General features: G+C 38.7%; 1 protein-coding gene and 1 pseudogene across 6 annotated transcripts; both read right to left on the bottom strand.

Moving 5' to 3' along the window:
- Positions 1 to 20,534, bottom strand: part of LOC110697899 — a 70,455-nt pseudogene that overhangs the window by 29,644 nt on the left and 20,277 nt on the right.
- On the bottom strand, positions 12,176 to 17,125 carry LOC110697802. Of its 6 annotated transcripts, none has more exons than XM_021875187.1 (7): positions 16,609 to 17,125; positions 15,703 to 15,807; positions 15,038 to 15,098; positions 13,680 to 13,956; positions 13,071 to 13,349; positions 12,723 to 12,989; positions 12,176 to 12,559 (listed from the first exon to the last, which is right to left on the bottom strand). In XM_021875187.1, the coding sequence occupies exons 5-7, from the start codon at positions 13,128 to 13,130 to the stop codon at positions 12,371 to 12,373; spliced, it is 516 nt and encodes a 171-aa protein (XP_021730879.1). In that variant the 5' UTR covers positions 13,131 to 13,349; positions 13,680 to 13,956; positions 15,038 to 15,098; positions 15,703 to 15,807; positions 16,609 to 17,125; the 3' UTR covers positions 12,176 to 12,370. The 6 variants fall into 6 exon arrangements, with proteins under 6 accessions (XP_021730879.1, XP_021730876.1, XP_021730877.1 ...); XM_021875184.1 differs by having other exon boundaries at positions 13,680 to 14,014; XM_021875185.1 differs by having other exon boundaries at positions 15,677 to 15,807.

Here is a 20,534-nt window from a genome sequence, read left to right on the forward strand (position 1 = left end):
TAGGGGTGGGGGTGGTCGGAAACTGGAAAAGAGAGTAGGAGGGGTCGTAGAGAGGTGGGGGTGGTCGGGGAAGGTGGGTGGCAGGGTTCGATATTGGGAGAAATAAAGGAGGTGGAAGTGGGGGATCGAAGGCCGGCGCACCGGCGAAGGTGGAGCTAGGCGCTGGCGTTGGTGGGGGTGCAGGAGAGGTGGCTGGTGGACACCGGAAGGGGATGGGCTGCTTGGGCTGGGTGGCTGGGAATTTTTTTTGTTTTTTTTTTTTATTTTTTTTAATTTTATTATTTTAAAATATAATTTAAATAATATTTTAATAAAAAAAAATCAAAGGTTAACCATTTTAACTAAAAAGGTTAGCCATAAACCTAAAAAAGGCCACTATGGTCAATTTTTCTAAACCTTGGTGCCACTGAAGAGAGTTGGAAAAAGGTTCGTCTTCCACGTAGAAAAGTTAAATTCATGAGGCCACCATGTAGAATTTCCCAAAAAATAAAGGCACTTGTCGCCTGACTGGCCGAGGAATCTCCCCAATGCCGCTAGACAACCGGTGAATTTCTGAACTTCCTTTACAATGCGAGGTGACTACATGTCAATAATTGCCTGTATCTTCTCTAGGTTTGCCTCTATCCCCTTTGATCAATCAAAAATTCGAGAAACTTCCCAAACTCAACACCAAAGACACACTTCCTAGGATTGAGCATGACCTTGTGCCGCCTGAGTGTGGTGAAGGTTTCTCGGAGGTCAGCAAGGTGATCCGTCTGTAGCTTGGATTTGATTATCATGTCATCAATGTACACCTCTAAATTTCTTCCGATTTGATTAATGAAGACCGTATTAATTATTCGTTGGAAAGTAGCAGGCGCATTTTTCAAGCCAAACGGCATCACAGTATAACATAATAACCCCTGATCAGTGACAAATGCCATCTTCTCTTGATCTTTCTTCCACAGGGGAATCTGATGAAAGCCAGAATAGGCGTCCATAAAACTCAGCGAAGCATGTCCAACTGTAGAGCCAACCAGATTATCGATCTTTGGAAGCGGATAACTATCCTTCGGACATGCCTTGTTCATATCTTGTAATCAACACACATGCGTCAGGTACAATTCGACTTCTTCACAAGAACAACATTCGCAACCCAATCTGGGAAGTAACATTGCCGAATGAACCCGGCGTCTAACAACTTCTTTACTTCGGCGCCTGTCGCTTGACTTCTCTCCTCACCGTGATTTCTTTTCTTTTGCCTAACAGGCTTCTTCTTTAGATCCACGACGAGTTTATGGACAGCAAGATCCGGGCTGATGTCTGGCATCTCTTCCACTTCAAAGGCAAAGATGTCCTTGAATTCCTTCAGCAGATTATGCAAGTCTGCCCCCAAATTTGCAAGGGCAACCGTCCGCATCTTAACAGTACGTTCTGAACGTGTGTCATCCAGAGAAATATCAATGTGTTCACCAGCCGGCTAAATATAGAGTTCATATGACCGTTCCCTAGTCAGTGATTGCTATTGCTTCTCTTTTTTTACAGTGACCAGCTGGTCGGCCTTTCTTTTCTTGCCGACCCTGGTGGGGCAGGCCTTGGTTCCTTGACATCATCAAGATCTATTCGCTCTTAACCCAAGCCGGCTGCTACAGCTGTGGGCTTGACGTCTGAGAGATAGCACTCCCGGGCCGTCTTCTAGTCTCCATTCAGGGAGCCAACATAACCGTCATCTCTTTCAAACTTCAGCAGCATGAGGGATGGGATAATGACGACCTTGGATTCGTTCAGAGTCAGACGACCCAAAATGAGATTATAGGCGGTCAACTCTTCTACAACCAAGAACCGGACGACCAGATGGCATCCTTCTCTCTTCTCTCCCAGCTGGATGGGTAAATCAATTCGGCCGACTGGGTGCACAACTCCACCCTCAAAACCAACCAGGGGGTGAGTGAACCTGTTCATGCTGCCTAGCTTATATTTTAGCTTGGACAGACACTTCCAGCTGATGATGTTAGACAAGCTACCGGTATCAATAAGGATACGACCAACTCTTTGGTTGCCCACCTTGCATTCAATGACAATGGGATCATCATGTGGCCGGCGGACTTTACCCCGGTCCTTCTTAGAGATGATGACCTCAGGAAAAGTGTCGGTAGACGCTTAGCCCTCATCGACCGAGCTGGCATCCAGCAGTCTGACATGGTCCTTGGTGCCTCTGATAGTTGAGCCCCCACCGGCAAAGCCGCCTGCTATGGTGTAGATCGGCTCTTTATCTGTGTCCGAACTACTGGTAAGCTTTGCTGGCTTTTTTTACGGCTGTCTGGGGTTCGTCTGCAGGGTCACCTTGGACTTGAGGATGTAAGACTTCAACACCCCCTTATCAGCCATTCTGTCCAATAAACTCTTGAAGCTGTAGCAGTCATTGGTGTCATGGCCAATATCCTCATGGAAATGGCGGTACTTGTCACAATTAGTGGCAGTACTTGTCATTTTGCACATACATCCACCAATACTGGATTAGTGGGGTTTACCATGTGCACGTGTCACAATATTATATGGTAAATTTTTTTAAAAAAAAATTAAAAAATAAAACTAAAAACCCAGCCACCAACCGGCTCCCTACCACCGCCAGACCGGCTACCAGCCCCACCACTAATTCGCCATACATCAGCCACCGCATCGCACAAAGCACTAGCCATAACTACAAATTCCGACCCCTCCAACCGGATTCCGACCCCCTTTCCACCAATTTCCGACCTCAAAACCCTAGCCACCGAACTCCGACTACCCATAAATCCCTCTCCTACTGAATTTCGACCACTCCTAAAACCCTAGCCACCACCAAATTTTGCACTTCTAAAACCCTGGCCACCACCTAATTCTGACCCCTCCTTAGCCAACACTGAATTCCGACCCTTCCCTAGCCCCACACGAAATTTCGACCAACTGAGGTGATTTGATTTTGTTGTCGACCGGTTGACATGGAAGATTGGGGGAGATAAGGAGGAAACGTCAAAAAGGTGGGCCCTAGTAACGGATTCATGGACGGAATCCGTTAGTTGGTGGTAATAACCAATTTTTGGAAATTTTGTTAGTGATAAAACAAAACTTTTTTGTATGTAGGTGGTAAAAGCCAATAAGTGGTGTTTTGGAGGTGTTAAAAGTCAAAGTTTCTTAAAATACATGAGTATTGAGCCTTAAATTGTACAACCCAAAAAGAACTAGGGACGAAGCCAACATTTTATAGCTTTGGGGACTGGTTGATACTTAGGTGTTGTTTGGTTGCCTTTAGTTTCCATAGGCACTCAAAATTCCCATGAATTTCCTTTTGAGTATGTTGTTTGGTTGACATTAAAAAGCAAAAATGGGGAAAGTTACAATTCATGGGAATTTTCACTTCCCACAAAACATGGGAAGTTACTTATTCACTCCACCCTAGGTTATTCACAATTCTTAGGAATTACAAATTCCCACATGACAACCAAAGGCATTTATGTAATTCCTAGGACTTTTTATAAAGGAAATAATTTCCCATAAATTAGAATTTTCCATAGGAATTTACTTCTTACATCAACCAAATAAGGTCTTAAATTAAAAAATACAATACATAGGAAAAGATTGTCGGATCTTTTTTTTTTATTTTTTTTATGTATACTACGAATAAAAATATCTATAAGAAAATTTTGTATGAGAAAATTCCTTCCATGTACAACAATTATTAAAATAATAGCGTACTTGTCAAATTAATAATAAACTAATAATTCATATGTTCTTATATAAATGACTAGTTTCAATTAAACAAACTGGTCAATACATTTCATTAAGCATTAATATATCTTATTATGCCTTTTTTAATTAAAATTTAAAAGTTACATATTAATAAGGTACACATTGAGACCAGTCTAACAACATCGTGCATAAGTAAATTATATCTTACGAATACTTTACAAAGAATAGTTAAAGTAACTTATGTGAATGATGCAAAAAATTAAATAGATCGCCTAAAAAAATGGAGGAAGTAATAATTAAACGTGTGAGGAACTCGATGTTAGCATTTTACCCTTATTAGCAATCAACCGTATAGCATAGAAGTTTTTTTTATAAGAGCAAGAAGCCCATAGCTCAGTGGAGCTAGGCTTCGCTCCCTGTGGCAGTGTCCTAGGATCGAGGCTCATATCCCCCCTCTCCCTGTAGGTAATACCCCCTTGATATTCCTATGATAGGAAATTAAGGTGGGGCACACCCCTTACCCCTAAAAAAAATAGAAGTTTTTATAATAATAATAATAATAATAATAAAAAGTCCACTAAAGACATTTGATCCTAGGATTATGCAAACAAATTTTTTTACCCATAAGTCATTATTACTGTGGCAACCATTGCTTTACAATCTTCAAGTAACAACATTTCTATATATTCTAAACATTATAGGGGCCAATAGTAAAACTTATGGTCCTCAAAGCTGGCCCATGGGGGCTGGGCCTCCACCCGCCCCCTAGGCTTCGCCCCTGCACTGAGGGTTGTCTCAATCCAACTACATTGCAAGGGTGTAACTTTGTATGTGCCTCTTGCCTACAACTTCCTCCGTTTTTAAATACTTGTTCTATTTCTTCATGTGCGGAGTTTTAGGATAAATTAGAAAAAGTAATCAAATATGGATATAGTGGGTTGGTAGAAGAATAAAAAATTATAAAAAGCAAAAGTAATTGAGAGAATTAGAGGAGAGAGAGAATATGAAATTAATACAATACAATTTATGTTAAGTTCACTAGTTGAGATAAATGAATTAAATATTATTAAAGCTTTCCAAATAAAGAAATTGAGCAAGTAGTTAAAAACGGTCGGAAATAAAATGTGAGGCAAGTACTTAAAAATAGAGGGAGTAATAGACTTCTTATAATGACCACCCTATTTAACTCATTTTGAGGTATCTACACCCGGACCATATGGTTGTTAAACTCGGCATAGTACAATGTCTAAAGTGTAAAGTCCCCTTGCCAAGGTGACCATCCCTAGGGTGTGATCACATCACCAATCGTACTTTCCATTTTAATGAGTATTGTTTCCAAGGTCTCCTTAAGTATGTCTTGAACTTAAGTTTAGACACTCGAATGTGGTCTGTGGTTTTGGGTTGTCTGTGCGGTGGTTGGTGGGGGTGGGGATGGTGATGGGGGCTGGTTAGAAAAAGGTCAAAAAGGGGTGGTTTTGTTTTAAAAGTTTTTTTTAGTATTCGTATTTAATTTAAATAAATAATTTTCAATATTCGACTCGTATTTGATAGGTTGTAGGTCATTTAACCTAATAAAAGTAAATAGACTAGATACCTATTACGAGGTATTTGATATGAGGGATATGAATAAGGAGGATAAAAGGGTGGGATAAGTTTTGAGGGTAAGTAAGTGGGATAAGGATAAAAAAGAGGTTGTCCTTTTTTCTTTGGGTTTTTTTTTTTATATAGTAACCCTGTTAATTTTACTTTTCTACGTTGTACCCCAACATATATCACTTTCCACACTGTAAATCCAATATACATTTTGTTTCCATACAGTAACCTTGCCGTTATTCTGTCGTTAAAAAATTCCAGGATATTCTCAATTGGTAACCCCCTATTATTGCTACGCACCAACAGTAACCCCCTTTTTTTGGATTATACAAAACGACACTACTTTTCTTTTTTCTCCTAAAGATGACATTAATGATGGTGTTTTAACATAAAATAGTCAATTAAAATTAACTATGGTTAATTATTTTAAAAAAAAAAAAGAAAAAAAAAAAAATGAAACCACCCTTTCCCCTTCCCCTCCTCCTTCCCAGCTAGCACAACCCCTTTACCGACAAAGAACCCAGCCCACACCCGCCTCCCACCACCTGCCGGCGACCCCACTCTCATACACCAGCCCACACAACCACACAATCCCACCTCACCTTGCCACCATTTTGCAACCACAAACCTCCACTACTCACTCGCTGTCATTCAACAACGCACCACCTCACAAATCCACGCAGCCAATCACCTCTCTCCCCAAGCACTGCAACACCCTCAACTCACATCGTGGCAGCCGTAAAACAGAGCCACCAGCCCAACACACCCACCCAATCAACAACCACGAAACGTCACCGCGTGCCCAGCCCGACACACCCACGTACCCAGCAACCATGAACCCACAAACACACTCAAATTTCGCACCATCACCAACAATTCATCATCACCGCTCGATCGTCACCATCATCAACTATTTCGCATCATCTAGGTATTGAATTGGAGCATCAATTGAAGTCCTTGCTGCGATTGGTGACCGAAATTGTAGTAATTGACGGTCGAATTGTGGTTGTTGATGGTAGATTGGAGCAATCGATTGTAGGCCGAGTGAGGGAGAAATTAATGTTGCTGGGTTACGGTTTGATTGATGTTGTTGCGGTGCTGCACGGGCTGAATTGCTAGTTGGTTGCTCGCTGCTGCTTGCGGTGTGAAGAGAGGTTGCGGGCTTCAGTGGTGATGCGCAGTTGTTGTGTGTTGTTGGTGAATTGAGATAGCAGGGGAGGCGAGCAGAAGCTGCTAGTATCGGGCTGTTGTTGACAGAGTTGGTGGTTGTAGCGGTGGAATGGTGGATGTAGCGTGTGTGGGTACGTGGCTGGTGTCATGTTGGTGGTGTGGTGGGGAGAATTCTCGGCCTTGATGTCGCCGGAGAAGGAGAGGTGGAGGTGGCGATGGGGAAGGGAAGGGGCTTTGATTTTTTTTCTTTAATTTTTTTTATATAAACAAAATCTGTCAAATAAAAGGGGCATTTCTGTCATTTCGCTATTTTGGTCAACCATAGTTTAATTTTATGTTAAAACACCATCATTAATGTCATCATTAGGAGAAAAAAGATAACCAAGGTCATTTCGTATAATCCAAAAAAAAGGGGTTACCATTGGTGCGTAGCAATAATAGGGGGTTACCATCGAGAATATCCCAAAAGTTCCATTAGAAGGGCCCACTCTCCATTTATTAATATTTTTTTTATCGATTTGCGCGTTGGAAAACCTTCCGTTGAAGGTTTTGGAGCCTATTTTAGCCCTTTGGGTCCAAAATGAGCTCAGACTAAAAATAACTTAAATGCCTCGTTTTTCTTATTAAGAAATGTCTCAATTTACGTATTCACGTTTTAATACGCAAAACGAGGCATTTACGTTATTTTTTGTGAAATTTGAGTTCAATTTGGACCCATGAGGGCTAAAATAGCCCCCAAAACTTTTAACAGAATATTTTCCAACGCGCAAATCGATAAAAAATATTAATAAATGGAAAGTGGACCCCACTAACGGAATTTTTTAACAGTGGGATAACGGAAAGGTTACCGTATGGAAATTGTATATATATTGAGGTTATAGTGTGGAAAGTGATGTATGTTGGGGCACAACTTAGAAAAACGAAATTAACATGGTACTATATAGAAAAACCCTTTTTGTTTTTTTTTTTTTTTTGAGAAGAAAAAAAGGTTGTCCTTTGTTTGGTATGAATTGGGAATTATATTGGGATAAGTAAAAAAGTTACTTAACTACCCTTACTCAAATTTCTCCTTTTCCTTTATTCTTTCTTTCATTAAGGGTAAAAATGTATTTTACCTCCTTTATTATGTCCCCAACCCTTATACCACCTCCCCTAGTTATTATTTTAGAGGGATAACTTGTATTTTTATCCTTGTCCCCCTTTCCTATGTTATCCCTATCCCCCTATCTCCCTAAACAAACAAGAGAATATTTGAACCCCTTTACTTTTATCCCTATATATCCCTATCTTCCTCTTTTTTTTCTCCAAACAAACACCTTCTTAAAATACAACTTATTGTTAGTTAATTGAAAAATTGATTTATTTAAAACAAACCGCACAAAGATTAACTTTGATAAAATTATACGTAGTATAAGACTGTAAATACTGGCAATAAAAAAAGTGATTTATCCCTTTATCTTTCTCTCTTCTCTCCCACCACCACCTCTGCTCCTCTACTCTCCATTTCTTTTTTCGAATTTTCTGGGTGAGTGTTTTCGGGTGAGTGTTGAGTATTTCGGGGTGGTTGGAGTGAGTTTCGAAGGTTAAGGTTTAGTTTCAAGCGGACGGCGCCTTCTAATCCGTGTATCCCCCATTGAAGAGGCAGCTTCTGAGAGGTAACTTGTTTATAGTCATCATATCAATTTCATAATCTAGGGTTTATGTTTTATCTGATTCATTTTAATTGTCAATGCGGTAAGTTTAGGGTTCGAATCTCAACTATTTATGATGTTTTAATCAAATTTCCCTCTGAATTTTCGACCCTAATTTGATAATTGAATCTCTATAATGTTTATATATATCACGATTATTTGTATGAATGAGATGGAAGTGTGAGTTTTAGAATTCGTTCCTAATTTCAGAATCTGTTCGTGCAGAATGTCATATGACGATGAATAAATGTTTAAGTTTAGTAATAAAATCAGGCATCAGAGTTGAATCACGGTCAATCGACGAATATTCTAGTGATGTCAGAGGCCAGTCGATAATTTCTTCACCGTCCACTCAGCGTATCGCGGCCACGTCCGCGGCCACAGCAGCCTTGTCCACAATGTTACTGGGACATTAAAGTTGAAGAGAGAAAGCTCTGATTGGCAATTTGATGTCATGGGTTGGCTCGCTCATCTTAATGTTAATGTCAATGCTTGGGATACTACCATTGATGTTGTGGTCGAAAGTTGTGAGAGTTTGATCACTGATGTTCGTGAATCTGGTCGCACGTCTCTTGTTTTTAACCTTATGGTTTACCAAAATGTAGAGGAAGAGGACTACGAGCCCATGCATCCTTATAATCTTGATACCGACTGTATTGAACAGGATTACGAACCCATGTATTGTGATACTAATCGCATAAAATCTATTCTACAGGTGGAGTCAAGTTTGCTAACAGCGGCCATTCAGGAACTATTAGTAATTGCTAGGCCTGGTTATTGGGCAGGGCTGCCCAATGGAAAAAGGGTCGGGCCTAATATTAATATTAAAGGGTTTTGACCCTTTAATTTTTTTAATGGACATGACTTTTACAGGGTCTTATTTTATAGGGCTTTTATAGGGTTTTATTTTATAGCCCAATAATTTAAAAATTAAAATAAAAAGCCCAATAATAATGGTAAGGGTCAGTCACTCAGCCCTCACTTCCATTTTCTATCTCTTCTCCTCTGTTCTTCCGCCCACCTTTCTCTCTCCTCCATTAAAGCGCACTCAGAGTTCTCCATTGAAGTCGAGCACTCAGAGTCTCAAGTATCATCATTGTCTGCGGATTTATTTTGGTGTTTTTCATATAATTTAATTATAATTTGGGAGTTTTTATAGGTATTTTCCATTTTTTTTTTACTTGATTTTAGTTTTAGAGAATCATGATTGTTAGCGGATTCGATTTAATTTTTATGAAAATTTGATGAATTTGGATATGATGTGATCGAAAATCAATTCAAATTGGATGCATATCCTCTACAATTGGAAAATTTTGATATTCGATTTTACACTACTTGACTTTAGTTTATTTTTTTTCGTCGAAAATGGTAAAACAATGGAGACTGCTAATTGGGGGAAAAGTAATTATAATTTGGGAGTTTTTTTTGCTTGATTTGATATTTGCTTGATTTAATTATAAGATGTTCTTGGTGTTGCTAATGCTGATTTATTTTGGTGTTTTTCATATGATTTAATTATAATTTGGGAGTTTTTTTTGCTTGATTTGATTATAGTAGTATGGTGCAACGATAACCATCTTGTGTTGTTAGTGTAAGTTAGCTTAGTATGTACCGTAGAAGTTTTAACAAATGTCATCAACCATTGAAACCCCCCTCCCCCCAATTCATATTGTGTTTCTTTTTGAAAGGAACTGTCCAACTGAAAGCACTTGAAATCTAATAGTAGAAAGTAGAAGTTAATGGCCCGTTTCACTTTTACCCCGACCCTGACCCGCATTAACCCTAACTCGACCCTGACCCGCTAAATATTCATCATGACCCGCAACCGACCCGCCCCGCTACTGACCCGCCGAATAACCACCCCTAGTAATTGCTCGATATGTTTAGAGGAGTTTGGGATGTCAAACAATGTGGCGACTCTTCCTTGCTCTCATATCTATCACAAAAAATGCATGATTCGTTGAGCTTTTCAAGGAAAACGAACGTGTCCATTATGTAGATTGGAGACAAAATTGTAGTACAGTGTTAACTTGTATAGGGAAACATACATTGGGAAGACTTTGTGATTTGATGTCATGTGTGTTAGGTCTTGCTTGTAAGTAGGGGTGGTTATTGGGCGGGTCGGTGTGGGTCATTAGCGGGACGGGTTGGTTGCGGATCATGATGAATATTTAGCGGATCAGGGTCGGATCAGGGTCGAGGTAAAAGTGAAGCGAGCCATTAACTTCTACTTTCTGCTATTAAATTTCAAGTGCTTTCAGTTGGACAGTTCCTTTCAAAAAGAAACAAAATTTGAATTGGGGGCAGGGGGGTTTCTATGATTGATGACATTTGTTAAAACTTCTATTGTACATACTAAGCTAACTTACACTGACAACACAAGATAGTTATCGTTGCACCATACTACTATAATCAAATCAAGCAAATATCAAATCAAGCAAAAAAACTCCCAAATTATAATTAAATCATACGAAAAACACCAAAATAAATCAGCATTAGCAACACCAAGAACAACTTATAATCAAATCAAGCAAATATCAAATCAAGCAAAAAAACTCCCAAATTATAATTACTTTTCCCCCAATTAGCAGTCTCCATTGTTTTACCATTTTCGACGAAAAAAAATAATCTGAAGTCAAGTATTGTAAAATCGAATATCAAAATTTTCCAATTGTAGAGGATATGCATCCAATTTGAATTGATTTTCGATCACATCATATCCAAATTCATCAAATTTTCATAAAAATTAAGTCGAATCCGCAGACAATCATGATTCTCTAAAACTAAAATCAAGTAAAAAAAAAAAAAAGGAAGATACCTATAAAATCTCCCAAATTATAATTAAATCGTACAAAAAACACCAAAATAAATCTGCAGACAATGATGATACTTGAGACTCTGAGTGCGCGGCTTCAATGGAGAACTCTGAGTGCGCTTCAATGGAGGAGAGAGAAAGGTGGGCGGAAGAAGAGGGAGAAAATGGAAGTGAGGGCTGAGTGGCTGACCCTTACCATTATTATTGGGCTTTTTATTTTAATTCTTAAAATTATTGGGCTATAAAATAAGACCCTATAAAAGCTCTGTCCATTAAAAAATTAAAGGGTCAAACCCCTTTAGTATTAGGCCCGACCCTTTTGCTATTGGGTAGCCCTACCCAATAACTAGGCCTACTTGTAAGTTAGGGTATTTAAGACCTATAAATGAGAGTGCTACCAATTGTGTAATTTTCATTATGAGAGCTTTGTGAAAGTCTCAGGATTATGGAATTGATCAACAGTTTTTTACCAATATATGTATTCTCTCTTATTCTTAAAATTGCTACAATTTGACAAATTTGGATTATGTCGTAGTAAATTATAACTTGTAGGCTTGTAGCTACTGTTGACACTTTCGAACTCAATGTGGTATTTGCTTCCATCAAATTGAAGAATTGTTAATCTGACTTCGCAATTGAACTAACAGCATTGCAGCACTGTCAAGGGTGGCGAATAAGCCGGAGGATAATTTTTTTTTTAAAAAGCTTCGCTTATGCAATGGCTTTGGGCTGCACTTGGCATGTTATTCTTCTGATATGTGTTTTTTATTTGCTTTAGCCATTTTCTTATAATTCCGATTGTACTCTCCTGATTCTAGTTGCACAAGTATACCCTTGTTGTTAAAGTAATATTTTAAATGTTGTGCAATTTAATTTGGTTACATGAAGAATTATATGGTTTTTTAAAGTCTGAACTAATAATTGAGTCAAATCATGAAATTTGGCCGGAAAATATTTTTAAAGTCTGAACTAACAGTTATATGTTATACCCTAATTTTTTAAAAAGTATTCTGGGTTTTAAGATTTGAGTAACAAGGATGAAGGATAAGAAATCATCGAAATATTGATCATTGTGTAAAAACGTATAATATATGCAAGCTTGACTGTAGGAGCGGATCAAAGTTGCATTCGATGTTTTGTCTTGAGCTGATTGGAAAACTGAGCGTCTTTGATATAGAAATGTTTGACTGTCATGTGCTAAGTAAACTTAACATACTTGATTCTATGGTGCAGTATTGCTGCCAGATAGCCTCTTGTACAGATTTGTCAATTAAAAATCAATGCAGTGTTGCCAGTATACTAATAATTTTGTATTTCACAGTAGAGAAGCAGAAACTATTAACTAAGAATGCTGGGGAGAAGACTATTGAATGTTGATAGCAAATTTTCCTTGTCAATTTTTTAGAAATGATGAGGAAGGGTGAGTGTAGAAAGTTACAGCAGCAATTGATGGCACATCAGAATGCCTTGGTGATCCGTGAGATATATCCATCCTTAGAATTATTGTGGGCACTTTGGACATCAGAGGGGAGCTTGGAACTTGAGAGTCACATCCCATCAGTAACTCTTGCAGACCTTCAACCTATGAGAATACAATTATTAGGAAATTAATACATCTAGCGTATAAACAACATTAACTTTAGAGATAAAATGTAGTCATTGGCTTCCAAAGTCAGCTATACAAAAATTTAGACGAATGGTTCAGGTATTAACAGCCAAAAGATATGGTAGCAAAAGAAACTTACAATTTCGAGAGATTCAAGCGAAGCAGCCATTGCAGCATTGGTAGTATTGGCAGGTTTCTTGTTTTCCTTACACAGATTTTGGAGATCCCTTCGACTGAAGCTGTGGAAGTCCACCTTCTTACTGTCATTCGACATCTCGGTAACCCCTTCTTGTGCATCCAAATTAATGACTTCTTGTCCATCATCGACTTGCTGCTCTACCTCCTTCTGGGGTTCACTTTGTCCTTCAATTTCGACACTTACTCCTGAAACCACTTCTGAAATTTCCTTACACAAGAAGTAGAAACAAAATTTCAGAAATAAAAAACAGGAAATAACATCCAAATAAAAATTCAGAAAAACCATTACCAGGAAGCACACTGTTGTCAGTTCAGATTGGTCCTTTTCAGCCTCAAATTCAGCTTCCATATTTTTCTGGATTGAGGCTTCCTGAGATGCTCTTTTCCGAGTGGTTCGTGTTGCCGGAGTCTTCCTTGCATCAGTTCCTTCCACCGCTCTAGTCCTTGTAGAACAGCGAGTTCTTGTGGCCGTGGTCCGGAGAGCATAAGATGAGTTAATTGCTGATCTTTCAGGGAATTCCTGGGTTTCAGATTCTGGTTTTGCCAAAAATTCAGCCAGTCCATTAACCTGCACCAATGAATTAATTAGATTCAATTAAAAATACATTGAATTGCAATTGATGGCACATCTTTTGAATTGATAATTCATCAGGGAGGCTTTGCTTGATTTCTCATATGGCACATCTTTTGATGAATTAATTGCTAGTGGCATTCTTTGTTAAGGTTTGCAATTAGTTTGAATTGCAATTGAGAATAATAAACACAAACTCCAAAAAACAGCATCCGTTACCACAGAACTTGTAAACAAGCAAGGATAGAGATGCAATGACTGATCAAATCAGATCAAATGCTTGTTCATTCACAAATTAGGATAAAAAATATCAGGATAAAGTTTGACCTCAGTTTCGATTCTCTCGGCATTCTCATTGGTGATTCCAAGATGGCTCTTCACAGCATGAATTTGCTTGAAGTAGAGAATAGTTCCAATGGGCCATGCAAGATCAGAATAGTAGATCTTTTGTACATACTTTTTGTCTGAAGCTATCCATACCTCATATACAAGGGAATCCACAAGTCAGCTGCTAACCATCACCTTCATTGATATTTATTCTGGGATAGTGTGATAATCAGAGTCCAAATCAACAATACCATCTTCTCTTAAGCGATTGATGACCCTGCCATTCTCGTTGTTGTAGACCACGTAAGAATCAGACTCAACATATGGAATTTGATCTAAAAAGAAGAACATAAGCCCATGTCACATAGAGTATAATCATTCAGGCATTTCAGGTCATTCAGGAAGGTTTTTAAAAAGCATATACAATAGTTTCTGTAGGTATACTCATGACTGATTACTGACTACTGTGATTTATCTCACCAATTTACCCCTAACCTCCAACACATCAGAAAACCCCAAGCCTACATTAGCACAACTAAACAATTCGGAAATCAAGCTGGGGTTGTGTTTACTTTCACACAGGTGGAGTGAAGACTCAAAATTTCAAAATTAAGCATTTACCAATACATCAGCTGTGAACCTCAGGCTTTCAGCTAGATTGTATTCCTGCTTTCTTATGATTTTCGTCAATCTCATATGCAATACCTGAATTTTTCAAAGCCTTCTTGAGGAAACCAGCCTGATTACCCAAAATATGTGAAGTACAATATAAGTTCCAATTAATCTTGAAAAGTTGAAAGTGAGCTTTAGAAAATTTTAGACAGAGTGATCGAATAAGATGCTCAAGTATGATATAGTAACTATGCCTTTACACAGAACAATCAAATTAATATACCGCATGTGGTCCTTTATATACTCATGCTTAACTGAACTTCAGAGATTTATCAGCATCGAAATTAAACACCTATAAGATATATATATTATCAGAATGGTCTCACATACTTAGGCACTTACAACAAACTGGGATGTTAATCACTCTGACATCCACAAACCACTCCAAAAATAAGACCGAATGCTGAGGGATGGATATAAAAATTGATGCGGTAGAGATGTAAAGTTTTTTCCTGAACACTCCAAAAAGAGAGGATTAAAAAGATTAGCTTAATAATCATGGGCAAACCTCAATGATTTTGTCTAACTCGATGTTCAAGACTCACTAACTCCATCCCTAAGAGATACAGAACAAAAGAAGAAACCTTAAGAGCTAACATACAGCAATTTAACTTTAGCATAGAACTTAAAAAACAAGAATAAAATAATGCAGAGATCTTAAATACTAATTAGTAAAAAACCCGTACCTAAATATGATAATATGTTCAGGCTTTCTTTTCCCAGACATAGAAATCAAGCAAAGCCTCCCTGATGAAATATGATGACCCATATTAGAACTGCTTAAGATGAGAATAACAAACACAAAATCATCAAAAGATTAATGCAAACCTTAACAAAGAATGTCACTAGCAATTAATTGATGTACTCATTCAACTGCATCACTAGGTTACTTAATATATAGACAATACAATGGTACATGACATTTGTTTCCCTATCGCCTAGGAAAAAAATCACATGATGCAGCACCTTAGACTGATGTCAAGTATTCCCAACTTTACCATAAAAGCATGGTCAATTTTATTTCATAATGGTTAATGATATCAAGAAAATTAGAAAAAATACAAGCAACATGTGCCAATTTTGTCAACAGAAGATACCGTCATTAAATAGGAATGTCACCAGCCAAAGTTTACACATTAAACACATAACAGGCCTGGGGTTATCAAAACACCACGCTTAATCACACTTCAAAAGTTAAAAGAACAAAAAAAATTAAAAGCTATAGAAGATTCCACACAGGAAACAACATTTTGCCATTAGAGGTATTGTCTTCTACAAATATATATTCGATGTCACAAGGCCATCATTTACAGGGAAATTCAAACCTGATGATCTAGGCCAGAACATATACCAAGGATTCAATGTCTGGTAGTCTGAGGTTTATCTGTAACAATTGACAGCTTCTGACCAATCGTTTGATTTATAAGAGTGCTTTTCCGAACATTTGGCTTGTATCCTGTAAATGAAATTAAAATGTAATCTCAAGAAAAAGAAGCATATTTTTCAGAACATCTAACCATAACCCCAACAAAAAAAGTTGGAGAATAGACTTGTATAGAAGTCCAAATAATTGAAGATAATGAATAACATAATCAAACTTCTGTTATTTCTGAATATCAACTAGGTGGAGGCAAGGTTTTCTGCTTAGTAGGGATTACTCAATAACTCGAATCCCCTGACCTAGTATCTACCAAAGATAAGAACTTATAAGTGCATTACTAATATTACGATAGTCCTAAACAAAACAACCAAATCCTGATTGATCGCCCGCAACATTAGTATGGTATCCATTAAAGCCGTAGCTCAAGTGCACAACCAATTCACCATTACAATCACCTGAATAGCATCCTCCCCAATTTCTTATCACATCATTCCAATCCTATCGCCTTACCCGATGTCTCCAAAGAAACGTTTCCTAACATATTACAAGTTAACAAAACCTCGAAAGTGAACAATAAAGCAATTGAACACTCGAAAATGCCACAGGATAATTAATATCAACTGATAACATAAATAGCTAATAGCACTAAAATCTATCAAAGCATGAACCCAGTTTCAAGAAGTAGTACTTCAAAAATCAGCAACAACTAAAAATCAATTAAACAACCAAATTCAGTGAAAATTGCCCTAAATTTGAAGATACCAAAATAGAACTAACATCAAACATTTCAAAGCTAAACTTCAATTTCGAAATGCAGCCCTACGAAACCCTAAATTAAAAAAGAAAAAAAATACAAGAATTTTGAAAAATACTGACCACTTTTATGGTTAGGGTCAAAATCACTCTCCTCCATTTCATAATCATCCAGCAACGCTAAATTTCTATCTGCCATTAATTCATCTTCGTACTTTCTATCTTCTTTTTCTTCGTCTTCAATTGATGGAAGCTTCTCTTGCAAGCTAATACTACTGTAATTTCTGAGTTTAGAATTTCTGAAATTGAATTGAATGGATGGGAATCGAGTGAATTTGCGAAGGAGATGAAGATAGAGAAATTAGGTTTGAGGAATGAGAGAGTATTCTCTCTCCTAAATGAGGTATGCCAACTGCTAAAACCTCCATTGTTGGAGCTTCGACTCTGTAAAAGTGTATGTAACGTTATCCTCTTTTCTCCCTCCTTTTTGTTTGATTATTTAATACGGAGCTTACTTGGGCTGGACAAACGGGCTATTGGGCTATGCTCCATTTGTTGACCCAAACAATCAGAAAAGGTTCTAATGGTAAGGATTGCAATTCGACTTTCAGGCATGATGCAAGGAGTCGAATCTCACTAATTCTACCTTGTTCACATTGTCCATGATTTTATGCAATTAATATCTTTTAAAAGGAAAGAGAAACTTTTATTTGATATAAGAGTTGTTATGTGATTAGTGTTTCTTCACCCTAGTATCAATTAGAAGTTCTCTCAGCTCCAAGACGCACATACTCATCTTGGGTGCACGAATATCTTATATTGTTGGTCTTAGACTTATGAAATATAAGGCCAGTATCATGCATCAACCTCTACGGAGTAAAAGGCTCTGACGAAGATAGCAGACAAGCATCAAGCCATAACACCTATGGATTAGAAGATCAATCAATCATTCCAGTCACACATTGCAACTTACAAGTAACGCCACACCATCTAAGGATTAAAATAGCCCCGACATATACCTCTTTGAAGCCTTGAATGACAATTATTAATCAAGTTTTGGTTAAGTAATTAATTAATTAAACCCATGCCTGCTTTTCCACAGAGCCCTTAATCACACAAACAAAGCTAACAAGACATATAATGCGCACCATCACACCACGCCTTGGCCACAACCAAGTCAAGTAATATTGATAAGCAATTAGGATTATTAATAAACAAACTTCAGTTGTAAGCATGGAGACTTAGAAACAATGCAACCAACATATCTGAACTGTAATTATCTCATCAACATCACAACATGTCAGCAACACCGTAACACCCAAGCTAAAAAGAGCGCTACAACAATTTAAAGATAGCTATATTCACAAGCTTTTGTATCACATTTACAAACACGTCTACATAGACCCACACAAGAGTTTGAAGTAACCAAAATTTAGGCCCCTTCGCTCTTTATCAAAAATGCCCTACAAAAAATATAATCACACTCAGAGTTCCCAAGTTTCTAGAATTCTAGAACCCAGGATCAGAATACCTCATCCTGGCCTAGCAAAAGGGACTCGAACCTTTTCTTTCGTTTCACAACAACGCATTTCAGCATTGCTAAAAAAAGATGTCGATCATCAAAAGTACATTATTTTCATGAAACTGTACATTCTGCATAGCACAAAAATATGCATCCCGGAATGTGAAGAAGACTGTTATGCACATTTCACATTGCACAATGCACCAGACTTTGTCAAACTATTTCTTCCTAAGTTTTATACTTCTAGGTATGGCCTAATTGAGCCCCAAACCCATGCACTTCTGTCTTATCCTTCTCTTCTGTCTTCCATGGCGTGCAATCTCTGGAAAAAAAAACACACAAGAAAGTTCAGCATATCAAGACATACTTAATGATATAATCTAGAAGCAGCACATAACCATCAAAAACCTCACAGAAGCAACCAAGGGGAATTCTTAACTAATCAAGTGCAATATAATCCACAATGACAATAAATAGAAATGAGTCTTCAACATCAGCACAAACCCGCATAGTATAGTACACATAATAATACCTTTGATATTAATACACAAGGAAACCATCATAGGATGGTGCTTTACAAATAAAAAAAATTAACTAATAATTCATCATATGTTAACTTCTTCATAACAAGAATAACATTCGCAACCCAATCTGGGAAGTAACATTGCCGAATGAACCTGGCGTCTAACAAATTCTTTACTTCGGCGGCTGCCGCCTGACTTCTCTCCTCACCGTGATTTCTTTTCTTTTGCCTAACATGCTTCTTCTTTTAGATCCACGACGAGTTTATGGACAACAAGATCCGGGCTGATGCCTGGCATCTCTTCTACTTCAAAGGCAAAGATGTCCTTGAATTCCTTTAGCAAATTGTGCAAGTCTGCCCCCAACTTTGCAAAGGCAACCATCCCCACCTTAATAGCACGTTCTGGACGTGTGTCATCCAGAGAAATATCGATGTGTTCACCAGCTGGTTGGGGACGGAGTTCATCTGACCGTTCCTCGGTCAGTGATTGCTATTGTTCTCTTTTTTGACAGTGACCAGCTGGTCAACCTTTCTTTTCTTGCCGACTGCTGGTGGGGCAGGCCTTGGTTCCTTGACATCGTCAAGATCTATTGGCTCTTCACCCTGGTCGACTGCTGCCGTCGTGGGCTTGACGTCTGAGAGATAGCACTCCCGGGCTGTCTTCTGGTCTCCATTCAGGGAGCCAACAAAACCGCCATCTCTTTCAAACTTCAGCAGCACGAGGGATGGGATAATGACAACCTTGGATTCGTTTAGAGTCGGACGACCCAAAATGAGATTATAGGCGGTCAGCTCTTCTACGACCAAGAACCAAATGACCATATGGCGCCCCTCTCCTTCTCTCTCAGCTGGATGGGTAAATCAATTCGGCCGACTGGGTGCACAACTCCACCCCCAAAACCAACCAGGGGGTGAGTGAACCTGTTCATGCTGCCTAGCTTACATTTTAGCTTGGACAGACACTTCCAGCTGATGATGTCAGACAAGCCGTTCTGTCCAATAAACATTTGAAGTTGTAGCAGTCATTGGTGTCATGGCCAATATCCTCATGGAAATGGCAGTACTTGTCTTTTTTCCGATTTTTAACGGAACTCTTCATGGCAGCGGGCTTCTCAATAGTCACCCGATCTTTTATCTCCATGAGGATGGAGTAGCAGTCCTTGTTAAACTCCTACATTGGGATGTACGGTTTGAACTCTTTCTTTTTCTTCTGGGACGACTGATCAGAATCGTTAACCGCCCAGATCTCTTTTCTCTTCTTGCTCTCTTCAGCTTTTTGAGCCGGCTATTCTTGCTGACTCCCTTTTTGTTTGTCAGACTTCTTTGAGTCTAACTGCTTACTGGTGGAGTAGAGCTCGGTTGCCTGTATATAGGCTTCCGCCTCCATCAACGCCTCTTGAAGAGTTGAAATTCTCTTCCGGATGAGATCGAACTTGAAAGTCGACTCTTCTTTCAGACCCTTGAAGAAGTCTGTGTAAACAACATCGTCAGACAATCCTTGGATCTGGATTCTCATCAAATTGAACCGCCTGACGTATGAACGGGGCCCATCCCTGTCTCCCTGTTGTACCGCGCCCAAGTTAAAGTTTGTCTTTTTGACGGGTATGTTCATGGAGAAGTTTGAGGCAAACAAGAACGCAAGCGTCCTAAATTGTTGATGCACCCAACCGACAAAATTTCCAAACCACTGTTGAGCAATGCCCTTCAGCGTGGCTGGGAAACACCTGCACCATGCGGCATCATCCAACCCCTGAAGTACATGAGGTGGGTGTATGCCCCCAGGTGGTCTTCTGGGTTGGTGGTACCATCATAAGTACCCACCATGACATTCTTAACCTTGGCCGACTATGTTGCCTTGGTTATCTCCTTGGAGAATGCAGAAGGTTGTTCTCCAAGTTTTAGTAGACGGAGCTGCTAGTCCAGTGGCTGGACGTTACATGCCGCCTGACCCCTGAAGGGAGCAAGCTGCAGGTAAGGCTGGGAAAAAGGCTATACATTCTTAAC

Source organism: Chenopodium quinoa, unplaced genomic scaffold, assembly GCF_001683475.1.
Source record: "Chenopodium quinoa cultivar QQ74 unplaced genomic scaffold, ASM168347v1, whole genome shotgun sequence".
Lineage (NCBI taxonomy): Eukaryota > Viridiplantae > Streptophyta > Magnoliopsida > Caryophyllales > Amaranthaceae > Chenopodium > Chenopodium quinoa.